Source organism: Hyposmocoma kahamanoa, unplaced genomic scaffold, assembly GCF_003589595.1.
Source record: "Hyposmocoma kahamanoa isolate Upper Pololo Valley unplaced genomic scaffold, ASM358959v1 180, whole genome shotgun sequence".
Lineage (NCBI taxonomy): Eukaryota > Metazoa > Arthropoda > Insecta > Lepidoptera > Cosmopterigidae > Hyposmocoma > Hyposmocoma kahamanoa.
The window spans coordinates 1,393,671-1,419,285 of NW_020653711.1; the positions used below are offsets into that span (position 1 = coordinate 1,393,671).

General features: G+C 36.9%; 1 protein-coding gene across 6 annotated transcripts in view; it reads left to right on the top strand.

The window, feature by feature from the left end:
- LOC113225961 (E3 ubiquitin-protein ligase siah-1-like) overlaps window positions 1-25,222 on the top strand; it is a 31,733-nt gene extending 6,511 nt beyond the window's left edge. For 2 of the 6 annotated variants that reach the window (XM_026458450.1, XM_026458448.1), the window contains exons 3-11: window positions 2,297-2,437; window positions 4,735-4,920; window positions 11,461-11,526; window positions 11,650-11,706; window positions 11,826-11,915; window positions 14,608-14,697; window positions 15,853-16,057; window positions 20,442-20,574; window positions 21,828-25,222. In XM_026458450.1, the coding sequence (XP_026314235.1) occupies window positions 2,297-2,437; window positions 4,735-4,920; window positions 11,461-11,526; window positions 11,650-11,706; window positions 11,826-11,915; window positions 14,608-14,697; window positions 15,853-16,057; window positions 20,442-20,574; window positions 21,828-22,348 (1,489 nt within the window). In that variant the 3' untranslated portion in view covers window positions 22,349-25,222. The remainder of the gene's footprint in view (window positions 1-2,296; window positions 2,438-4,734; window positions 4,921-11,460; window positions 11,527-11,649; window positions 11,707-11,825; window positions 11,916-14,607; window positions 14,698-15,852; window positions 16,058-20,441; window positions 20,575-21,827) is intronic. The other 4 variants (XM_026458449.1, XM_026458453.1, XM_026458451.1 and 1 more) reach the window with 4 other exon arrangements.
- Window positions 25,223-25,615: the final 393 nt, after the last annotated feature.

The following is a 25,615-nucleotide window of genomic DNA, read 5'->3' on the forward strand; positions in this document are numbered from 1 at the left end:
TATAATATAAATAATAACACCGTACAAACATGTAACGAAATACCGGACCTCGGTATAATCCTAGATAGCAAAATGATGTACGACAAACATATTGCTGCTACTGTCAGTAGGGTCTACAGGAACCTAGGGTTTATAAAACGAGTGTGTAACCAGTTTTCTGACATTGAAAGTTTAGAAATGGTTTATAACGCCTTCGTGCGTAGTATTTTGAAATTTGGTAGTGTCATCTGGTCGCCCCGATACGTCTTGTATGATAAGCACATTGAGCGCATACAAAAAATGTACATTGAATTCCTAAGTTATAAGAGTAAAAAAAAATTCACCACATATGAGGAAGCCTGCAAACATTTCAGTATGCATAGTCTTTCTGACAGGAGATAGCTCCTAGATAAGGCCTTCCTACACGATGTTGTGAATACTCGCCTAGACAGCCCTTCCCCATTTCCCTGTTTCGTCTTGTGCTCTATAGTCGCCGTCGTAACCCACTTCATAAAGTATTTTACGTTCCACCAAGTCTTACGAACTACGGCCAGAATGAGATTGTTTCGCGCCTTACAACTACGTACAATAAGTTTTTCAGTAACATTGATATCTTTGCACATCCTAAATACTCATTTAAGCCAAGAATTAGTGGAGCAATTTGGCTACCCTAAGCTTGAGATACTTGATTTTTTTTTTCCTTTTTATACCTCTGTCACGATCATTTAAATTATAAATTGTTCCTATAAAATTTTGCCTACTATTTACATTATTTATGATTACTATTATTATTATTATTACTATTTTCGTATTTATTTTAAACTCTCGCCTCTCCCAAGGCCTAAAAAATTAATTTTGAATTTTTAAATGGGAGAGGCGGTATTTCCCGGCAATGGCACAGTCGGCCGGGGTCAGGGACTCAGGTCCAAGAATCGGCGAACAATACGTGCCGTATCGAGCAGGACCGCCTTCTGCATTTGTGCTGGAAGCGACACGCCACAGAAATCCAGCCGCCTCAAGCTGTATTTATTACTATTATTATTAGTATTACTATTATTATTATTTTTAATAATTCTGCCCTTTTTATTACCACTTAGTAAATTTATTTAAATTTAGGTACTAATTTGTAATATACTTATTTATGTTGAATGTAATTATTACATCACACTTTGTCACGACAAATAGATTTTTAAGTCATGTAAAATAGATTTTTAAGTTTAAATTGTATGCTGTTGAATGACCTTCAATAAATCAAACAAATTTAATGACATTTCGTCTCCATTTCTGGTTATATACTCGATGCAAAAGTAGCTATGTGGTGTGTCGCGACATCTGGTGTACGATAGGTACGAAAGACCCGACTATGCTGTCTTGTATCGAGATAACAGTCCTTTAGAATTATTGGTCCATGCTAGATTTAAGTACAATTTGCTATACCCTGACAGGGTCCATGTGATACTATTATACCTGGCTAAAAAATTTAATTGGAACGACAGGGATTGACGCAATGTACGGTCGATACGGCATCCTACCTTACAGATATCACCACCTCCTAGATTAACGATTTAGCGCGGTAGCTTCAAAGTTGCTGCATCCAAGTTCTGAAATGATTTGCCTCCTCCAATAAGAAACTGAAAGTTGTCTTGCACTTTCAAAAGAAAATGCAATGCTTTGGCTACTTTCGAGGCAAAGACTGGCAAGTAATTGAATGTAGCTTAAATTCTTATATTTTTTATTTTTAGGTACTATTCATACCCTGCCTAAACTTCAAATTGGAGTATTGTGAAATGGAACGTTTTATTTAGCACTGGTGCCATCGTGACAATAGGATTATAACTTTAAGTGATATATGTGTATATTTATAGTTAAGTGATAATTTTTTGGACTTGCTCGAGACGCGTCATACAACTACTGTCATTGGAATGTAGCGAGTTTCTTCAAAAATGTAGGGTCTGAAAAACAGCTTAAGCTGAGACTCTTTCCTTTTTCTCTACACAATATATGTAACTATAGATGATGTCATTTGAGACTAAATTGTTATGCAAATGTAGATAAATAAAGCTCTTTATTATTTATTATTATTTACTTGTAACCAATGTATTTATACCATAGTTGCAATAAACTTTATTCTATTCTATTTTTTCGGGTCCCAACCGTGACCATAGGACCTGTGAAGGGCCCGAAACTTTTTTTTACATTGGCATGTTTGTAAAAACAATATTCTATTTGTTATGCTATTTAGATCAGAAAAAAACAGTTTAATTTCCCAAGTTTATTGTAGATTAGTATCAAATAACACACCGCCTTTATTCAATAGGGCGGCAAACCAAAAAGAAATCGACGACATCATGGCGGTGCAAATTCAGCAGCTTTTCACCCAAGTATATGGACCTTCGACTAGTGGTGTTTCCGCTGAGAAGAGTAAGACGAACCCTGGCAGTAGTTCAAATATTTCAAGGTATAGTCCAAAGCATGTCGCCTAATGCTTTATGCCAGCCTCACTATCACGATCCATTTGTCCTTTATTCGCACCATACAATGCCCCATTTCCGTTGAGGTCGTTTATCGTCTGTCTGTGAAAGAGAGTCACCATCGCGCCGGTTGGAAAAACATCTAATCATAAAACTCGTGAAAATGGCGGTTAACAAGTGAATTTATGTATCATAGACACTACCTCCTTTTATAGTTGTAGAATTCAACACGGATGTTCAGTTTCAAGGGTTGTTCCTTATGATACACTAGATGGCGGTACAAGTCATATTTTTATTTTAAATACTAACAAAAAAGCTTTGTGTTCATGCCATATTCATTCCATGATTCATTCCATGATTCATTCATCATTTAGTTCATGCTATATGCTACCACGGTTGCTTGCGCTCCACAACACTTCTTATATAATGTGATAGACGTAAGGTTCTTTCAATGCAGCATTGCGCCACTGTGTTTGTATAGTGTCAACTATGGTACAGAACCGGGAAATCCCAGTCTCGAAAGTACCGGGAATTCCCGATTCTTTCATTGTAACAAGAAAACAGGGAATTCCAAATTGTTTCCCGATTATTTCGGTACTTTTGGGAATCAGAGTCGGTAGTGTAATTTCGATTTTAATTACGGACCAAAGGCACGTTTGTTTTCAATTTGATATTGCCCTAAAAATTAAAGGTTTAAGTATAATTTTCTGTTTCTTTGATTGCAAAAGCTTTTTTATGTTTTTATTTTAATTTCCAAGAATAGGTAGGCTGAAAAATTAAATTGATTGATTTGGACTACATTATTTTAAATAAAAAGCTCCAATATTTACCGTTTTTACTTTTGAAACTTATCACCTTCTTAACCCGTCGAGTACTATTGCTTACTACTTCACTGATTGTGTCACCATTGAACAACAAATAGCTAGTACCGCAAGTACCGAAAGAACAGGGAAATCCCAGTTCCGTTTAGACAAGTACCGAAATTCCCGGTTCTTCAAAACATGCTTGGTTCCGGAACCCCTAGTGCCAACCACATTACACATTACACCCAATGGTATTAAAATTAACAAAATCCACTCTTGTTATTATTGATACAAAGATCGAACAACACATTATTAATCGAATAACAACAAAATTCCTTCCAACCGACTGGACTCGAACCACCGCCTGTTGCCATATTGAGGCCACCGCACTTACCAACTGAGCTACAGGCTGAGTCAGCAGGACTTACGAATTTGTCTATTCTTGTCGATCTTTGTATTGGGTTTACAGGGTTTTTTTTTGCCGTTAGCGCCATCTGTGAAAGCTGTTTGTTCCATAAAAAAAAACACTGTCCTAAATCCTAAAATCCCCACTGACGTAGTACTTGCTACAATAATTTTGATTATAGTGACTCTCCCTACCGACCCCTAGGGTAGGGAGCTGGAGCACCGGAGAATATGTACCTTATCCTCTACTAGCTCTCCGGGCTAGTGCTGGAGATGCCAGCCGCAGTGTCCTGACATAGCACCCCTTCGGTACAATTGGTCTACTTTCCCGATCGATCCACTTTCACTATTCGTCTACTTTCCCGATCGTATAGCATATAGAGAACTTTATCTCTCGGGTCGGTTGATAGGGAGCACTTGTTACAGTGGGGATTTGTGGAAAAAATCCCCACCAAGATATTATTTTACTCAATTATATATTAAATTTTTAGGTTACAGATTCTTTGTTTGCCGAAACCACCTATATTGATTTTCAGCGCCAATATCACGTCCTCAACACGACGACGCATAGATTAATTAATTGTGTTCTCTTTGATTTAATATGGAGTTTTGGATTTACTATAAAATATTGATTTATTGTTAAATGTGTACTCGAACAAGTTGCTTATGTTTCGTATTTTTTTTTATAATATCAAGTGACGGGACACACAAGTTGTGTGCCTGATGGTAAACTACACGCCTGTCCATAACAGTTGCAGTGCCACTCAGAGCTTTCAATCACAAGGATCTTAGGGGCACTGCCACTGCGCCCGTCACCTTGAGACATAAGTTGACAAGTTTCATGTGCCTGTAAATTCACCAGCACCCTTATCCTTCAATACCGGAACACAGTAATGCTGACATTACTGCTTGGCGGCAGAAATAGGTAAGGTGGCAGTACTTTCCTAGATTAACTCTTTCACAAGGAGCTCTACTGCGGCAATATTAAATTTTGGTATCCTACCAGTGCAGATTTGTGGAATGAACCTGAGAAACTTATAAATAAATTTTGCAAAATCCACTGTTTTTGTTTTCAGTTCCCGAGCAACGAACATCAACTTTAATAGCAAAATAGCAACAACAAGCCATAAGGTCCCTTCTACCGCCAATTTGTATCCAAACCTTAATGAAGCCAACGCACTAAGTCCACTGGGTTCTGCACCAAATAAAGTTCAAGAGGACTTCGTATTTGTTAACATGCAAAGAGGCAGGAATGAAGTTAAGTGAGTTGTCTGAAGTTATTCTATTATTTTCTGTTATTTAGGCTAAGTTCATATGACAATACGCGCGCGTTTCCAAATTGCGTGTATAGGTATTCATGCATTTTATACACTTTCGTTCATATGTACGCGCGATACCGTTCGCGTTCGGAGGAAATACTTCAAAACGCGCGTCACCTTTGCAAACGCGCGTTGCCGCGCGTTTACGATTATAGGCCGTGACAGTACTTGGGGGTCTATTCCCGTCCTCTATCCGACATCTGTTCGAAATAATTACTGTCAAATAACTAATACTGTCTTTTGGTTTGGTCGAGTACCTACCTATTACTTATTTGACAGTATTTATAAAAAAAAGTTCACCGCGCGTAGCCTTTCGGTATTTGACGGTTCTATATGTATGCTGCCATCTGAACCTAGCCTTATACTTTTACAACATTATTAAATCTCACTTATTAGTTATCATGTACAGGGTGAACAGCACATCAAGCTTGACACTTAAGACTTAAATCCAACTCTATGCTTACAATAAGAACGGTCCAAAGTACAAAGTGTCAAGCTTGACGAGCTCTTGACTGTACGTTATCGCGATTGCTGCTGAGCTGAGTCAAAATATCCCCACCCGACAAAAGCCTTCTTATATTACCTACCCACATGGATGTATGAAATTACATGTCTTCTCCTTCTTGCAAATCAGTGCTAAAAATGTGACACTACTATTCACTTTACGTACGTACATTCAACCTACCACATTTTGCGTCGCAACCTTAGTGTAATAAGGCCACATCTGCAAAATGACAACTTTTCAAGAGAGAGGTAATTTTTATTTATTTATTTATAATCGGGTTACAAAAACCCATAAATACATACGTTACAGACAAATACATATGAATATAATAAAGCACTAATTAGTAATTACTATTTACACATATTGTCTGCGATGTGTGACGCAACATGTGTATCCAGTTAGCCAACTTCGGAGACGTTAGTACATGACACTCTTCGGCCAAAACTCCTTCGTGAAGGTCGACAGATGTTGAGATAGTACTCTCACCACAAATAAAAATCACATTGTGGCGGAACCCCAACTGTTCGACACTCAGACAGCCTCAGAGAAGCATGCATCCGCTTTCCCGTATATACATCAGAATATCCGCAGACTTTGTGAAGTAATTAAGCCATGACACGTATAATAAATAACGTTATCGGTATCGTATACACAAATAAATAAAGTAATATATATACACACACGTATAAAAGCAAAAATTTCAAAGGGGAAAAAGCTAACAAATACCGAAGCAATGTATCGACAATACTGAAGTATTTTTAAGACTAAAGACGTAAACATCTTTACTTTCATTCAGAGCTACTAAGTCTGCCAGTTCTTTAAGAAAATAAATACAAGCCAGGCAAATGTTATTCACGTATCTATTTGTTTAACTCTATTGTTAACATATTAGCATTCGATTATCTGGCTGTAAAAGCCAATATTCTAGAATCTTATTAATACACACGAATAATATGCCAAATAAAAAATTTAGTTTTGTGTTTATATCATATATAACAGTGAACGAATTCCCATAAATTTATTGGGGTATGGTTTTATTACACCAGCACGATATTATCAGACCAGTTTGATATTACAGCGTTTTCCCATTTTTTGGTAATTTTGCAACAACTGCCTTTTTTGTAATTGTTTAAGAAGATTATGCTATACTATACTATACGTGGAGCCAAATAAATTACGTACTTACAACTATAAATATTGTTTTTATAAACCAAAAGCCTAGTACTCTTTGCTGATATTATTACCTAAATTATTGTAAGTAGTAAAGAGAAATGATTGGTGCAATTTCTTCTATAGATGCCCACAGAATCCTCAGTACAAATTTTACTCGTAGTAGCAGTAAAATTCCTACGAATGAGTTCGTTCAGGGAAGTACTTCTACCTTACCTATTCCTGCCACCAAGCAGCAATGTCCGCATTACTGTGTTTCGATATTAAAGGGTAAGGGTGCTGGTAAAATTACAGGCACATGGGACTTGTTAACTTATGTCTCAAGTTGACAGGCGCAGTAGCAGAAAGCTCTGAGCGGCACTGCAACTGTTATGGATAGACATGTAGCTTACCACCAGGCACACGACTTGTATGTTCCGTCACTTGATCTTATAAAAAAGAACTGTATGTACAAGTGGCAAGCACAAGTTTAAAATGAGATTAAAATATTATTTTGACTTACTGAGCTTGTTAGTAAGTAAGTGATAACATTGAGATTATTGTTTAGTCGGTAGTTAGAAAAGCATAAACAAAACACAGGGATACCTATGTACGAGTATGTCATAAAAATGTGATAAGGCACACAAGTTGTCACAAAATATGGTTAGCATAGTTGTTAAATCATAATAATTCTGTGAATGTAACAAGAGATAACGTAAAATCGCTGACTGAGTTACGTTCTTAGAATTCACATAGCTGTTTTCGTTGTTTGTTGCGGGACATTGTATGGCATTTCAGAGCTATCAGCTGTTGCTATACATAGATAGATAGATAGATAAAACGTTTATTTGGATCTACAGACACACATACATAACAGAAAAATATGTAGTATAATAAAAAGAAGAAAAAAAAAGCAGTGTCGCAGACGCAAGACTGCCTGACGCCAAGTTATGTATGTGTGTTGTAGCAGCGGAAAAAAGGCCCATGTTGGGCGCTTAAATAGCTTTTGTTTAGACTACAATTATGATTAATTTCTGAGTACCCTGAACACTTCTGAGAAATTTAAATAGTATTTTACGCTTCGAAAATTGCGTATGAATTTGCGAAAATGGCGTAAAAAAACTATAAGTCGCGAGGAAGAAAATTGACGAATCCTATCGCAACTCATAATGTAACGCTCTAAAAAAGGTTTTAATACAACCTATATTGAATAAAGTTATGTGTTTTGATATTTTACTCCAAAAAGAATTTTAATAATGAATAAGTTTTTTTCCAAAAAACAATCACTAGGTGCAACGACCTTCACTTTGATGACCTTTTTTCCAATAAGATTGTGATTCCAATAAGATATCACATATCGAGTTCTTAGTCTAAGCCTGCAGTCTGCGAGCATGTCATGGACAAACCTATACATTCAATAAAGTTTGACAAACCCCAGGTCCTTGCAAAAGAAGTCCGTTATCTACCCAGGATGCTGCGAGAGGCCTTTGAAATTAAAAAAGCATCCTAATTTCAACAGGGAAGATGGTTTCTCCGTACCACCAGTTTGGGATCCAGTATTTCCTCTAATGAAAAATCCCAAACAGACATAAGACTGCAGTACTAATTAATATGTTTTAGTTTATTCTAATTTCTATTATTAATTAATAATAAATTGAACTTAATAAAAATTCATTCAATAAAATAATTTGTAAAACTTAATGTAGCGTAAATTGGAATGTTTTCTTTGTAAAATTAAAAATAAGGTATTTAATTAATAACTATTGTAACTATAGTGAAAAAATAGGGTGGTTTGCATCAATATTAGACATAACTGATTGAAGACTGTACCACCTCAGTCAACCGTGACCATGTGACTTGTAAAGAGCCCGAAACGTCGGTTTGTTTGAAAAAACAAATATACGCGATTTAAATCCGGAATAATCTCAGTACAGAGTACTAAAAAAACCGACCTCAAAAGTAAGTGGAATTACGTCTATTTGCTAAGTTTTATTGAAATATCCCCTAGTTCGCCACTATACAGGACTTCACACAGGAGATAATAAAAATCGGTTCTCACTACTCAAAAGTATTTTGAGAGAAAAACGCCTTGAATTGGAGAAAAAGCAAAATCAACCATTAAAGTAGTTGCTCCTAAATGAAAGTTAGGCGCTATTTATAAAAATGAATGTTCATGCGTGAACAGGCACCCATCGAGGTGGATGCTTTTGTTCAAAATGAAATGGGACCCCCTTTCCAACAATTTTTCTGCCAACAATCATGAAAATCGGCTCACAAATACCGGAGTTATCGCGTAACATACATACAAAAAAAAAGAACATACAGAAGAATTGAGAACCTCCTCCTTTTTTGAAGTCGGTTAAAAATAGTTTCATTACCTAAGATATCAAATGTTAAAGTTTTAACACCATCTGAAAAATCATATCCTGACGATCATTTGATATGATAGGTAATAATTACAGAAATTAATTAATAATGTCATCTATCACAATTAAAGTCTTCATCAAACACTAAACGTCAACAATCCCGCCAAACTTTGTTTTCACATTTTTTTCTGTTATAGGGACGCATCATGAATATTTATTTCTTTAAATTGGATATCGAGTATTTAACAGTGAAATACTAGTAAAAATTTGGTGTTAATACATGTGGTAATTTTTAAAATTATTTGTAAAACAGTTCACCATACGGGTGAAAGGGTTGTAACCCTAACTAGCCGAACAGGTTCGGGAAAACTCCGGGAAACTTCCGGTCCACAAAATTTATTAAAGAAGCAAAGTTTAAAGAAAGGGCTGTAACAATAAAAAGGTAAATGTAAAAAAACAGGTACAACAGTAGGAAACACTCCCTACACGTTATTATTAAGGCACTTACCCCTAAATGGGCCGAGTAACTGAATTACAGATATAGTAGACACGAAGGCTGTAGACTTATAAATTATTACACATGATTTAGTTTATTTAATGATTATAAACGTAGTAAAGAACCACAATTAGCGATTATATATATATATATATATATATGGGTCAATCAACTATTCTTTGTACATCTGACAGAGAATTTCGAATAGAAAATTGTAAATAATTATTTTTTAAATAAGCAGTATTATTTATCTTATTTATTATAACATATACTAGGGTATTTAATTCTGTCATTGGCAGTGCAGATTTCTGTTTTATAACCATCGGTTTCAAATTTTTTGCTACTGATAGCATAGATTTTGTCCCCTAAGTTACCTTTAGGTAAATAATTGTTAGAATTAACGAAATGCATATTCTTTATTTGAAAATGGTTATTTAGAGTGTATTACAATAATACTAGTTATGTATAAATAAAATTGAAGGCAATAAACTAATACACGTCAAATAAAGAGCAACTTTGTGTCTCCTATGTTACGAACAAACATTTTATAAGCTTATTTTTAAAATAATTGAAGGATTCGCCATAATGCAAAACTACTTTTGTGTTAATCTGTAAGTTATTATTAAGTTAATATTAACGAGCATAAATTTACAAAAAAAGAACAAAAGATTATGCCTAATATTTTTAATTTACTAATTAAATTTGTAGGGACATGAGTAACTTAAGAGACATTTCAGTAACTTAGAAGACCACAAGCTAACTGCCGAGGTACTGGTTACTAGGATCCAGGTTCATTAAAAGAAGGTTAGAAACAGAAATTATTAGAGTATTATATATATATATATATATATATATATATATATATATTAGAATTTGAAATAGCTCCAACTGTTATGGCGGTCGAGCTGGGAATGACCGTGGTACGAAAACAAAATGAGAAAAATGATAGGATACAAGCGGCGGAGAGACGCGATACAAAGAGGTGAGATGACGGTGTAAGGAGATCACACCGTCACACGGGTACTGTAATTTACTTTACTGCACATTTTATATTTCCTTTTCTGGTTATCATGGTAACGGTGATTTGTTGATATCATAGTAACGGTGATTTGTTGATTTCACGTATTGTGTCAAGTGAAAAGTCGACTTTTATTTGCGGAAAATAATTAGTAATTAGTGATAGCCGAAACGAACCCAGAACAGTATCAGGGACCACCTCGGGTGTATACCCTTTCAAACAAAAGAAGAATTTTCAAAATCGGTCCGCAATTGATGGAGAAATTGGTGAATACACGGACATGCCTGTAAAATTTGAGGATTTCCTTCGATTTTTTTATGCGATTCCCTCATCAGATTCTCACTTAGTGGCAATGGGACCACCACGACAGAGCACCTTTTGAAACAAAAAAAGAATTTTCATAATTGGTCCACAATTGACGGCGTTATCTGAAAACATACATACAGCCGTACGTATAACCTTCTCCTTTTTTTCAAGTCGGTTAAACACAAAGTATTGTGTGGTGGTAGCTCGAAATAAAAGCAAATTCACGGTAAAACAAATTATTTTCTATTTTGAAAGGTAAAATCGGGCACACGTCTTATGCTCTATCGCGCCGTTACGTTTCATGTTGTACTCCTCGTGTTCTTCGGCCGACTCTTGCGTTTTTCTTTACCGTCTTTAGGCATGCTGAAGTCGTCATAGTCGTAATATACTCGTAACTTCTTTTATTGCAGCACGCTTCGTTGCCGGTGCCTCGTGCGCAGTATCGAACACGTACCTTCAATTTTCTACACCCTTCTTCCGTCGTAAAACCCGTGAATCTTGCACTTAAACACACACACATTATTGTGCCCAAATTATAGTATCAATGTTTCTAACAAAGTCGCAACAGCTTACAGTAATTGCTGTCACCTCGAATGCCAGTGACGCATTGATTTTTAAAAATATATACTTTGTTTATTGGCAGAATTTCACCTAGCGCATCGCCGCACTCTACGCCACTACCGAGTGCACCACCACCACCTTATGAAAGGTATCTAAACCACCTAATTTTCGTATCCTGCACATCAAATGTACTTTTAATTTCTGGTGCGAGAGGTGCGTTTGCTTAAAAATATATTTAATTTATAATTCAATTGTTTGATCTTTTTAACAGATTTCCAGCCCACGCATCACATATATTCACCCCGATTACACCACCAGCTTATCAAAGGTATTTATTTAGATGAACAATTTTCCGCGTGAGGACTTGCAAATAGAGTTTTTATTTAGAATGTGATCAGTGTTGATTTCAAAATTACACATTTGTTATTGTTTGTTTTTTTATGGCAGATTTCCAGGCAGCGCACAATCTACACCACCATCGAGCGCACCGTCATCTGTACAACAATTCAAGAATACATCAAGATATAATGCTTCAAGGTAACGTGGACACAGTGCCGGCTTTATCTATGGACTGTATGGTGCACGGTGTGCTGCGCACACGAGGTCTTCGGGAACCAGTGTTGGGCAAAATTTAATTGTTCAGGCAATAAAAGATTGACAATTAATTAATTGTCAATTGCTGTTCTCGCAACTAACAATTAATTAATTGTTAATTGATGTTCTCGCAACTAACAATTAATCAATTGTTAATCGCGTATATCTACAATTAACAATGTTTTTGATTAACAATTTAAACTGACAATTATGATAAATTTATAGGGCGAGTGAGTGGGGAGTGAGTAGGGATTGAGTGGGGAGTAAGTGGGTAGTGAGTGGGGAGTGACCACCTTGGATTTAGAAATAAATGCTATATTCGTAATGAGCACTCCCAAATACCTCGAAAGCGATACCCAACTTGCCATTATTTGAAAAGTCGTGCCCGACATCCTGGATTTAGGAAGGAGTGCCATATTCGTTACGAGAGCACACCAAATACTATATTGACCACGCTATATTCGACCACGGAGGCACTCACTCACTTACTCCCCACGCACTGCCCACTCGCTCCCCACACGCTCCCCAATCACTCCCCAATCACTCCCCATTATTTGAAAAATCGTACCCGCCATTTTGGATTTAGAAATGAGTGCCATATTCGTAATGACACTTTTATTCGGTAGTGTCGGTTTTAATTGTTAGTTTCAATTGTTTCTTAGGACAATTAAAAAAATTAATTGCAATTAAAATCAATTCAATTAGAATCAATCAACAATTGCAATTAAGTTTTTAATCAATTAAATCTCTGATTGAAATTTAATTGATTAACACCCAACGCTGTCGGGGACACCCGCGCCGAACGCCGCACGCGACGTCACCAAAAAGCCTGCGTCCCTCGCGTCATCAATAAATTATATATTCACTGCAAATTGCCTAATGGTAAAAAAATCTAGTAATGTAGTAGAACCGATGATGGACAGTGCACCAATCATTAACATTTTACTATACCGCCAAAAATAAGAAAACGCTAATTATATCTTTTCACTTAAAGTTTTTTTATAATTTTTTATCAAAATGGAAGACATGGCTATCTTTATTCGCCATTATCGCGGTGCGAAATAAGACAGTCATAACAAATTTAAAATAAAACTGATTTATAAGGACCGCGCCTTACGTACGTTTTTATAATCATATTTAAATGTTGAATTTAAGAAAGTGGTGACTTCTGTGGTTATTTTGTGTTTTGGTATTGTTTTAATCATCTAAATAAAACACAACCGTAAAAGAATAACATAACGTCTATTGGAAAATTTGAAGTGTTTATTACTGGATCTCATTTAGCTATTTACACAATCCTGGACATTTTTTGATCATAATCGGATTTTATCATAAAAGAGCTTTACTTGCGTTTACCGTCTTTATAAAGCCTGACTTTTAATTTAGTTTATAGCTTGTTACATTATTTTAAGTCTACACAGTAATGGAAACAGTGTCCGTCTCTGGTCATCCATTACTAGATTTGATTTTTTTAGACTTGGCATTGAACTGAATGACCACCCATTGTTACCAGTCGCAAATGGGATATGAAACGTCACACCATTAGTTTAAAAAAAAATTTAAGGACCATGTAAGACCTCGGTTTTTAACATGAAATTTGTTAATTTGCCTAATTAGTTGATCGTTCATGTTTAGGGGTCCATGATTGGAAACCGTCCATGACATGGTGTCCATAATTGGAAATTGGGCTGTCCATATAAGGATACTCAAACAGGGTCTACTTTTTCTCGAATAACAATGTTTTCTTTATTAATTGATATGATTATCATTTTCAATCGTTATTTGAAGACGTTTTAATCAATTAAACCTTTTCTCGAGTTCCACAGGATAACTCATCCAAAATTAAAAGACTAAAACAAAAATTATATCCTTAAATCGTCCATGATTGTTTTCACTACCTTAATCTAAAATGATAGTAATAAATCTTTACTATTTCTCTACAAGATATTAAATTTCGTACAATAACCACTCTGAATTGTGAGATTATAATTTGTAACAATTGTTTTAAACTTTAAAAATATATTTGCCTGTACCCAGAACACGTACTATCGTTCTCAGTCTGACATCCGTCCGCAACAATTACTATCAATTAAGCAACGAAAAGAAAATGTCAAGCATGAAGTTTCATTCGCATTGAGCGTCTTTTAATTTGGTCGTGTAGCACAAGACAACGTCAAAATGTGCACGACAACACTAACGACTGCATTTTTATGACGTGTATCCATACTCTTCGAGTACTCATGGACTTCAATATCAATTGTATACATTTTACTTTCTCTATAGGTTGCCGTTAACTACACAAATATAAAAATAATGCAAAAAAAACTGCGACTCGCAAGAGTTTCGCAGACGCAGACGCAACCTTGCAGTGTCGGTTTTGGGCAACATTAGCACAATTTGCACGACAACACTAACGACAGCCATCTTGCATTTTTATGATGTGTGTACAGGACACATGTAACGGCACGTTACATACGTATATCCATTATTCTCAAGTATAGTTGAGCAATACTATTCCAGGGTCGCGGGTAACTGACATATTTTAAAATCACAGACACTTCACACCTTTTTTTCATTGAAGTGGGCAGAAATCACAGCCTTCCATTTTGCTACAAAATTGTTCGTTTTATGGCAGGTGTGAACCCAGCGCACAACCTAAGCCAACGCCGAGTGCTAAATCAGCTTTTCCGCAGCACAATAAAACAACAAAACACACAGCTAGAAGGTAACGTAGTAATGTAAGAAGGAATTATAATTATCAATCATCGATTGGTAGGTCAATGTTATCAATACAAAAATCGAACACTAAGAAAAATTTCTTCGATCCGACTGGATCAAACCAGCGCCTTCAGCACTTCAGACACGGTATGCTCTAAATCCTTATCTGAAATACTAATTAGTAATAACGTTTTATTTAAAAAAACCGACCTCAAAAGTTCGTGGAATTACATCTATTTGCCAAGTTTGATTAAATCGTTTACCAGAAAGTGCGCGAAACCAGATTCATCCCATTACTTTACCACCCTCAGAGGTGGAATATTTTCTTCAAATTTAAATGGGACCAATACTGAGGTATTCTCCTTCCAATAAAAAAAGAATCTTCAAAATCGGTTCATACACGCAAACATACATACAAAAAAAACAGTCAAATTGAGAGACTCCTTTTGAAGTAGCTTAATAAAATTGAACAATGTAAATTCTAATCCTTTCAAAAATTTATCAAAAGTTCGGCGACTGCTTACTTCGAACTGATGCGATGATTAGTGACAAATGAAACATTCAAACGATTATGTTACCGGAAAGTATGCGAAACCGGATTCATCCCCTTGTTTACCACCTTTGAGGTGGAACATTTTCTTGAAATTTAAATGGGACCAATATTGAGGTACCCTCCAACAAAAAATCGTTCACATCAGGGGGTCTACTCTCGATCTCCGTCCGACATCCGCCCGAAACAATTACTGTCAAAAAAGTAATATTCTACAAAATTAAAAGACATGTATCAAGAATGAAGCTTCATTCGCATCACGCGTCTTTTCATTTGGTCAAGTATTGCTTATTTGGCAGTAATTGTTTCGGACGGATGTCGGACGGAGATCGAGAGTAGACCCCCAGAATCGGTTCACATATGAGTTATCGCGTAACATACATACAAAAAAAAATACAGTCGAATTGAGAACATCCTCCTTTTTTTGAAGTTGATTAATTACGCTACCCACCTATACTATTTATTATCCATACCAGATGGAGAACCTAAATGGTGTATACCTCCGATAATTATTAGAACTAGAGAGAACGAAGTGCCAACGCATAATATACATATGTGTTGTACACTCAACCCCAATGTATTAAAATAACACTACGCGATTTAATGTTGCAGGGCTCGTCCTTCGTCGAACGAAGATGAGGAACTAATCTGTATCACGTGTGAAAATAAATTAAGCTTGGAAATATTCATGTGCCCAAATGAACACAGCGCCTGTAAGAATTGCAGAGAGAGACGTGCTAAATGCGGACGTTGCCAGAACCTTATTACTGATATGAGGAACGTAACTCTTGAAGCTTTTATCGCTGTTGTAAGTAAGGTAATTTAGCACACTTATTAACCCGGAATCGGCTTGATGCGATCGTGTTTAACACTGATGACAAAACAATGGAAGTGTTAAATCTGACTAATGACACCAGGCGCTCACTACGAGGAAAAAGGAACCTAAGCACGCGCTTAGAGAGGTGAAAATAACGTAGCCGGCCGTGTGCAGTCGTGCGGAGCCGAATGCTCATAAATGAAAGACTTGTATGCCGACGTCGGCGCGCTTAGCGGTAGGCACTTATCCTAGAGCGAGTGACAGAGCTCTGCTGCTGTCGCCAAATCTCACACTATCATATGTTCAACACTATGATAGATAAGAAGATATTAATTTGTAGTTTCTAATTTAAAAAGTTGTGACAAATTCTGGTTTGTTAATATAATGACAATATAACGACAAATAATGACAAACGCTCACATGAGTATCTTACCGTTTTGGCAAGCCATAGCCTACTACCCGGTCACACTGCTGTAACCCATGGCAAAACCTGTTTGGATCACATGATGATCAAATCTAAAGTAAACCCTACATGTATCGTGTTTGATTCGTCCGTCACTGATCATCAATGTGTTGCACTTACTATTAAACCTAACACTAGGCTGGAATACTTATCTAAAAGCGTTTTTAGAATAAACTATGAACTCATGGATGTGGCAATGGATAACCTCAATTTTTTATCAATCTTAAAAGTAATTGACGTAAATATTGCCACTAATTTATTAATTAATTTATTAAAAAAAACAATTAATGAAAATTCCAGACTAGTCTACACCCCTAACAGGAAAAGAATCTATAAGCCTTGGATCACAAAAGCTCTGCTTAAATGTATGAGAAATCGCGACAATCTCTTCAAAAAACTTAAAAAAGATCCTAATAACGAGATTTTAAAGATAACCTACAAGAGATATAGAAATTTTTGTACCTCTCTTATCAGGAAAGCTAAAATGTCTTATGAAAAACGCGAAATTGAGAACAATAAAAATAATAAAAAGTCACTGTGGAATGTTATTAAAACAATCTGTGGTCATAATAGAACGGTGGATCACTCTTCAGGCTTGATTGGGAGTCAGAACCCGCAAAAAAGCGTTAATGACGTTAATAAATTCTTTGTGGGTGTCGGTAAAAAACTTGCTGATCAATCCCTTCTCAACGCACTCCCTTCTGGCCCAGTTTCTAAGGGTACTATACCGACCCCCACCAACTCGCTTGTTTTACTGCCTACTGATGTGGACGAGGTTGCAGGACTCATTGTGAAGCTTAAGGATGATAGCGCTGTGGGTCTGGATCAGGTGTCGGGCAGGTTCTTAAAGAGATATGTGCATATTCTCGCTTTACCAATCTCACACATCTGCAACTTAGCTCTCTCAACCGGCGTCTTCCCTCGGGCATTTAAGACTGCGCGCATAAAGCCTATTCACAAGGGTGGGGACCGAGGCTGTGCCAATAATTTTAGACCCATCTCCATTCTTCCGGCAATGTCTAAGATTCTTGAACGGATTATGAACAAAAGGCTTATTGGTTACTTAGAATCTCACAACCTAATATCACCTTCTCAATTTGGTTTCCGTACTAAACTATCCACCAATGATGCTGTTCACGAACTGGTCGATTCTATAGTGACCAACCTTGATAATAAAAGGAAATGTCTAACTATATTTCTCGACTTAGCAAAAGCATTTGACACAGTCTCTGTACCCCATCTCATTTGCAGGCTCGAGGAGCTGGGGGTGAGAGGAATTCCTCTTGATCTTTTCAGGGATTACTTGACTGACCGGAAACAGTGTGTTGGGATCGAAAACTGGCTGAGCGATGAACTCCCCGTCACCTACGGCGTCCCCCAAGGTAGTATTCTTGGGTCTACCTTGTTCTTGGTCTTCATTAACACCCTATGCAACCTTAAGCTTCCCTATATCAGGATTCTGACCTTCGCTGATGATACGGCGCTCTTCGTCAGTGGAAAGAGCTGGAGTGAGGTCTTTGTCTCTGCGCAGAATGGTCTCAACGTCGTGTGTACCTGGCTGCGACAGAATCTGTTAACCCTGAATGTTTTAAAAACCAAATATATTACTTAGATCCCATCTTCTGCCGTCGTTGGATTTAACGCTCAGGGTGCATACTTCTTGTAACCTAAGCCACCTAGACTGCCCTTGTCCTTATATTATAAGAACTGAATCAATCCAATACTTGGGCATTATCATTGATCAGTCTCTTACCTTCAAACCCCATATAGACTCCGTTGTACCTCGACTCCGCAAGCTCATCTACATTTTCAGGACGTTACGGTATGTGGCTGACCGGAAAACTCTGACCTCTGTCTACTTTGCCCTTTGCCAATCAATATTAGGGTATTGTATAACGTCATGGGGTGGAGCCTCTAAAACTCATCTTATTGAACTGGAACGGGCTCAACGAGCTATTTTGAGGGTGGGAGCTGGCCTTCCCAACCGTTACCCAACCAGCGAACTCTACAAGCTATGGGATGTGCTTACCGTTAGACAGCTATTTGTTTGTAACACCGTCCTCAAAAAGCACTCCCTACTTGCATTTGATCCTAATATCACCAAGGATAAACGTAGAAAGGGTACGGTCTGCCAATCCCATTCTGTTAACACCAGTTTCTCCCAACATTTCTTCTGCTTTCTCGCTCCCTACTTATACAATAAATTAAACACAAAGCTTTCTTTTTACGCTCTCCCAAAATCTCTCTGCAAAAAAATTTTATCCCATTGGATTAAAACCCAAAATTATGAGGAGACTGAGCAACTTCTTCATATCCTCAAATAAAATATCTCTCATTTAATGGTTCCCAAGTCCTAGTTCTCTCGCCTTAACACATTCACACACTACACATTCCACACACCCCGTACGTACAATTCTTACACACCTAATCAGTAACACACCCCTTATAAACACTCACTCACTCATTCACACACTTTTCATATTGTGAGTTTACTTTATGTTAAACCTTTAGAGTACTTTTAAATAATTAGTTTAGTTCACTAGTACCTTTATTATTCCAAATCAGGAATATTCCACTAACCTTTATAGATTTTATCCTTCGCCACAACCTCTGTGCCACAACCAAATTGCTCAACTGCAGAGTGGAAGCCTGGTGACCCGTAATTCAGGTTTTTCTATACCTATCTCGGGCACCAGTCTCTCACAAAACAGTCTGTCCAATTTTTAGTATTGTATGTTACCTTAAGTTCCTTACTCTTAAGCCTGTTTTGTGATTGAGAAATAAATAAACTTCATTCATTCATTCATTCAATTTAAACTGTACCCAGTTGGCATGTCGTTGAAAGTTCAATACCTATTATTGCAAGTTAGGTACGACGTTTCGATTTTATATTCAAATTTCATCTGCCATCTAGCGGCATTAGCTGAAGGACTATGAGACGACGAACGATTAACGTTTAATAACGTTCTCCCAAAAAAAGTATACCATATTGCTGTAGTATAAAGTTTACTTTCGTTTCTTATAACAAAATATCACAAAACAACACAACAACAACAACACAACAAACAACATAAACAGGAAATGAAAAATTTATTAAAATTAAATAAAACGATGATATTGTTACGAAACACCACCATGGAGCTGCAACTATTGTTTTTGCATTCCCAAAGTATCAAAATAAGGTATTTTTCCACCATATTCGAAGTTTTGCACGTGGCTCGGCACTCCAAGGTACTTTGCCCTGTAGTTGACCACGTCGGACCATTGTACTAGGATGTGCGCAGCCTTTTTCTCCCTTCCCAGAGGGCTCAACCTTTTTCTCCCTTCCCAGAGGGCTCAACCTTTTTCAGAGGGCTGTGTCTGTGATACCTAAATTGAAAAGGTCTCTTACCTTTTGAGTTTAATGAATTTTCGAGATTGACTGGCACTGGGTTGTCGCATGTGTTATTATGAGAAGATTTTGTACCTTTGTGTATTTTTGTTGTTGTTCTTGACCATTGGCAGGGGAGGGACACTATGGGTTCTGGTCCTATAGCGTCCGTCTCTGACCCATTTCTGGCTAGTGGTAGTATCTATTATTGTATTTTTTTTATACTTTAGATCCTTACAGTTTTACCCCCAAAAATACTGCAGCGTTTCCGTGACTTTAAAAAAATCATACGAGGTACTCGCGTACCATGTGATTGGTAAAAAAAGACAATGACTATCTTTAGTAATAGTTTAGTGGTATCCTTGTGGTTGAGTTCGTCCAGGGGTGTAGGTACTGCCACCATACCTTTTTCTTCCGCTGAGCGCAGCTCATGCCTACTCGTATAGCTCTTCAGTCCTTTAATTCCCGGTCTCTGCAAAAATGTTCATGTAGTGTGTTTCGCCATGATAATAATTACTTTGTATATTTAACTATCGCTTATTAAATTTCAGAAACAAGTGAGTTGTCCTAATAAGAAAGATGGATGCAAGTTTACCTTCAACTCCGCTGACATTGATGCTCATATGAAGGAGTGCATATTTAATGAATTGAAATGCCCGCTTTCAGACAAATGTTACTGGAAAGGTATTATAATTTTATTGTAGTTTTTATGTAAAATTTCATAGCCGATAAGCATGAAAGCTAATATACATTATTTGATTTTGAAATCAAATAATGTATATAATCGCGAAAATTTAAATCAGTGTAACTAATTCTGTCAATTTTAAAATTAACAATCAATAAATGCCTGCAACGCAACCTGTAGGTATACGCTGTTGCCCACTTTCCAACTTTCTCGCTTGCGTTGGTGGTTTTTCTAAGGCTGATATTTTATAAAACGAACTTTTGGATGACTAAGCAAAAATGGAGGCTAAGTGTAAGCAAGAAATGATAAAATAAATTCTAAAGTTTAATATAAATCTTGCTTAAACAAAACGTTTTTAAAATACGAAACTAGGTTAGTTCACCGGGAACGAAAGTTGTTGTTTATAATGTTAGTAATGATGGCATTTCACATGGCTTTTTGTATTCTCTATTGGGTATTTGTTGTACTTGGAAAAATATTTGACGTACAGAGAAAAGTCTTCGAGCATTGCGTGTTGCCAGCGATGACCTACGGCTCTGAGATGTGGTCACTTACTATGGGCCTCATAAAAAAGCTCAAAGTAACTCAACAAGCTATGGAGCGGGCAATGCTCGGCTTTTCTCTACGTGATCAAATCAGAAATGAGGAGATCCGTAGAAGAACGAAAGTCACCGCTATAATTCAAAGGATTAGCAAATTGAAGTGGCAGTGGGCAGGGCACATAGCTCGTAAAACTGACGGCTGTTGCCGCAGGAAGGCGTTCAGTGGGGCCCCTACTACATGGACGGATGACCTGATAAGGGCGGCGGGTATCCGATGGATGTACGTTGTGTCCGACCGGCTAGTCTGGCATTCTTTGGGGGAGGCCTATGTTCAGCAATGGACGTCTTCCTGCTAATATGATGATGATGATGAGACAAATATGACCATCTACGCATGGAGCCAAATAAGGAGTTATAGTAATGAATATGATCATAGTGCGGACAATTTAGTTGCGTTTGCCTGTTTGACTTCTTTGATGTGCGTCGAGAAACCGACCAACGCGCAGTAACGCGTTTTTGGTGTTTGCTGTATTTGTCGAATAGGCAAGCAGAGCACATGCTGCCTACACATGGTGATTGTTTGTCAAATATATCAATTACGCTAATGCAAATAGCCATGTGAAATTCCACCTTTAATAGTCCTATGAGGTTGTCGATATTTTACAAATAAGCCTGTATAATTCTAACATTGGTTTTATGAAATGTTTCAGGAAAAATTCGCCAGATTGTGGAGCACTTCGACAATCAACACCCCGAAAACCGCCAAGGTCACGTCGACACTGAGTTAAATCTTCTAGACATTGAAAAAGAAGAAATCGTATTGCACCTGATCAACTTGGGTCCATTTCACTTTCTATTGTATCTCAAAACTGACCCTTTGCAACGTATTATTTACGTTGCTGCTCAATTACTCTGTTCAAGTAATACCAGCGCTTCGAAATGGATATATGAAATTCAAGTTTACAACAAGCGAGAGCCTCGAAGGAAACTTACTTATTCAGATATTTGTCACTCGTATTCGACTCCAATAGATCAGATATTCAGAGATTCAAAATGTATTACGATTTCAATGTCTTATGCCATGACGTATTTCAGCGAAGGAACTTGGAATTACAAATTTTTTCTGAAGAAGGATCCAGAGAAAGAAAATAGGGGAGAAAGAGGACGTGATAGGAGCCGTGGCAGGAACCGTGGCAGAAACCGTGGCAGGGGCCGTGGGGATAGTAATTAATTTTTTTTTACCAAAAGTACACCATTTTACAAAAAAAATGCACGTAACCTTATTTAGTCAGCATGCTTAGAAGATATATAAGGCGCTTGCAAGCAAATGCTAAATTAAACTTAGGATACCTAGTAGATATTAATGAAAAATGTATTCAAGACTTTACGTCTTTAATGGTATGGCATTTTAAGGACTGGCACCCATTGACGAAACGTTACAGCAAATGTGATGAATAATAATATGCCTTAATTGTATGACGTTATAGTTGAAATTTTAATGATAATGGTCGTAGCTGTATAATGGACGCAGACAAGACATGTAGTAGACGGCATGCTTCGGCATGCCTAACGACGCCACGTCATACCTAAGGATACCGCGGTATAATTGCCGTCAGAGTGCGCTAACATGTAGGGATGCCGAAGTCCTTGCAGTGTTTCCCGTCAATGGGCGCCGGGCCTCAACTGGCGGCTTATTGTACAGTATACCTATTTTCTTAGTATCTCTTGACAATCTTCGGATTTCCGAATGCACACGAATTCAAATTTCCATGTATTGATTCTTCTGTAATAATTTTAATTCAGAACATTACTGCTGTTGTGTTTTGATTTGTGAACTATATAGAACTATACTGTATCCCTTATTGTAACATTTTCTACTTTTGTATGACAAAAAATTCATCTTAAAGTGTTTTCCAGTTGTTAATCTTTAATTCTCGTATATTATTTATCTGCTCTTCAAAAACATGTATCTAAAATAAAGTAATAAGTAGTAACTACGCCAACGACTTCCAAATCGATTATGAAATGAAAATGCAAATGAAAGAAATCCAATGCCGAAGCACGAAGATTGCTAAGTGATAAAAAAGTTATACTGTATGAAAATGATTATTTTACCATTTTGATTATTACAAAAAAAAAAGATAAATGCATACATTTTTATTACTCTAGTATTTTAATATAAGCTGATGACGTTAAATTAGTTTCGGTGTAATATTGGTACACAAGTTTGATTAATATGAGTGTACTGTGGTGCATATGTTTTGTAATTAAATGTAGCGTACCTTACTTAACGATTCCTCCAATTAACACTACGCCAACTTTAGTTTAGGTTATTTTTGTAAACAGAAATATTATTTACTAATATTATGCTCCCCGAATTTTGTGAAAAAAAAAAGAAACAAAATTAATTTTGCGAAAAGAAAGTAAACAAAAACAGGTCCAAAAATTAAGTTGGCATAGAGGTATCGATAAATATTACTCAAGTTTTAAAACCGAGACGGCCAGTATTTAATACGCCACTGATTAAACAATTAACGTACCTAATTATAAAATAAATTACAATAAATAGTTTTTAAATGATGTTGGACAGCAGACTTGTCGACCTAACAAATGACAGGGACATTATTATTTTGATTGAGATGCCATTACATTGGCAAATTTTGTTAATTAAATAAAGACGAAGCGATCGCTGCGATCGCTTGTCTATTCACCAATGAAGGGCACTCCAATTCCTGTCAAATATATAAGGTCGTCATAGTCAAACATTTAGGACGTCCTATATGACTATATTCTTTTCCATTTGTCCTAGTGCACGCGGGACGGTATAAATGACCTATTCCTCAATGAAGGGCTCTCTATATTGCCTTGTGAATAAGTTATCAAAGTTCAAACATATAGAATGTCCTATAAAATTAAGCAATTATGGAACAATGGAGTATTTGTCATATATACGGCAAATATGTATTCGCGAGACGATAAACACGTTCCGACATGTGTTCTAAGCCATGATAGCCTGATGGTATGACCTACCGTCTCTCAAGCAGAGACCGTAGGTTCATATCCGGGCTCGCACCTCTGAGGTTCTCGGAATTTATGTGCGAAATTTAGTTTGAAAATTTACCATGAGCGTTTCGCTCAAATAAAACATTGTTGTAGCGAAACCTGTGGTTCAAAAACAAATGGCGGGTTTTAATATTTACATTTTTCACACGAATTAATTTTTAGTTTATGTATATTACGTTGTGCGTTTCTGATTATTTGTTACCATTAAGCTGATGGCTCTGAAGCCAATGCTTTATAAATAAATAATAATAATGAAACTTGTTCACAACCCTGGGAAAACGTGAAATCCCCAACGCATTGGGCCAGTGTGGCGGACTACGGACTATACTCTCGCTGGAGAGGTTACTATGTGAGGAGACATATAAAAAGGGTTGATGATGATGGCATGTCATGTGTCTCCATTGTGCGCTCATGCTAGAAACCGTGACTACTCCAGAGTAGATATGAGCGCCGATAATTGACCCTTAAACGAATTTGTATAACTGTGTTTGTTTTTACAAAAACCGTTATACAAACACTTTAAGGGAAAAAATAAAATAACGTATTTGCTACAGTAATTAAATTTTTATCAGTTTAATTAGGGCTCCGATCGTACGCACGCGAACGCTTCCATATTGTGTATGCGTAGTGAAAAAGGCGACGCCTAAATTGACAACTTAATGTTATAAACAAAACATCTGCGAATATAAAGTCACTTTTTTATCACAAAGTTTTATCTTAGAAATGTCAATTTCTGGTCGAACGCCTGATCGAACTGAGATGAACGGCGCGCCGATTGCATTTGACGGCGGCGGCGCGCCGATTGCATTTGTCGGCGGCGGCGGCACGCCGATGCGGCGCTCTTATTTACTCCAGAGTCACGGCTGAAATTAGTTCAGGCGGGAGGTAAGCATGAGCTTATATGACACTTTTAAATGGAGAATGTGAACATATAACTGTAGTTTATTAAGTAATTTTAGGTACAATCGATAATGTTGTTACTATAATAATAAGGCATTTGTACATAAGTGTTACTCCCTGTCCTTCGATATGTAGGAGGAGTGGAAATATTCTTACCCATGTCTCCGATTGAGCAAGTTCATAACAGTATAGCTTTTACTTGTAGTAGAGTGTATCATTGGAGCAGTACATTCAAAAGAACTGATTGTGATAGTGTCGGTCTATAGACTGTCTTTGCAAGTTTGTGTTAAATCATAGTTTCCCAAAGCGGTCCGTACCCAGCGGGCGCTGAGGAGGAGGGCGATAACGGCCTCGGAAGCAATTGGGGAGCGTTGATGTTGTCCAGGGAGTGCCACTGCATCTCTCCCTTTCTCCCCCTCCCTCCCTCTCCCTCAATACCTATCGAATATTCTGTGCTCATCATCATCTATCTATATTTTTTATATGTATGTAACTCATACATAGACCGAGATTATGCAAGTTACATCTCAAGATG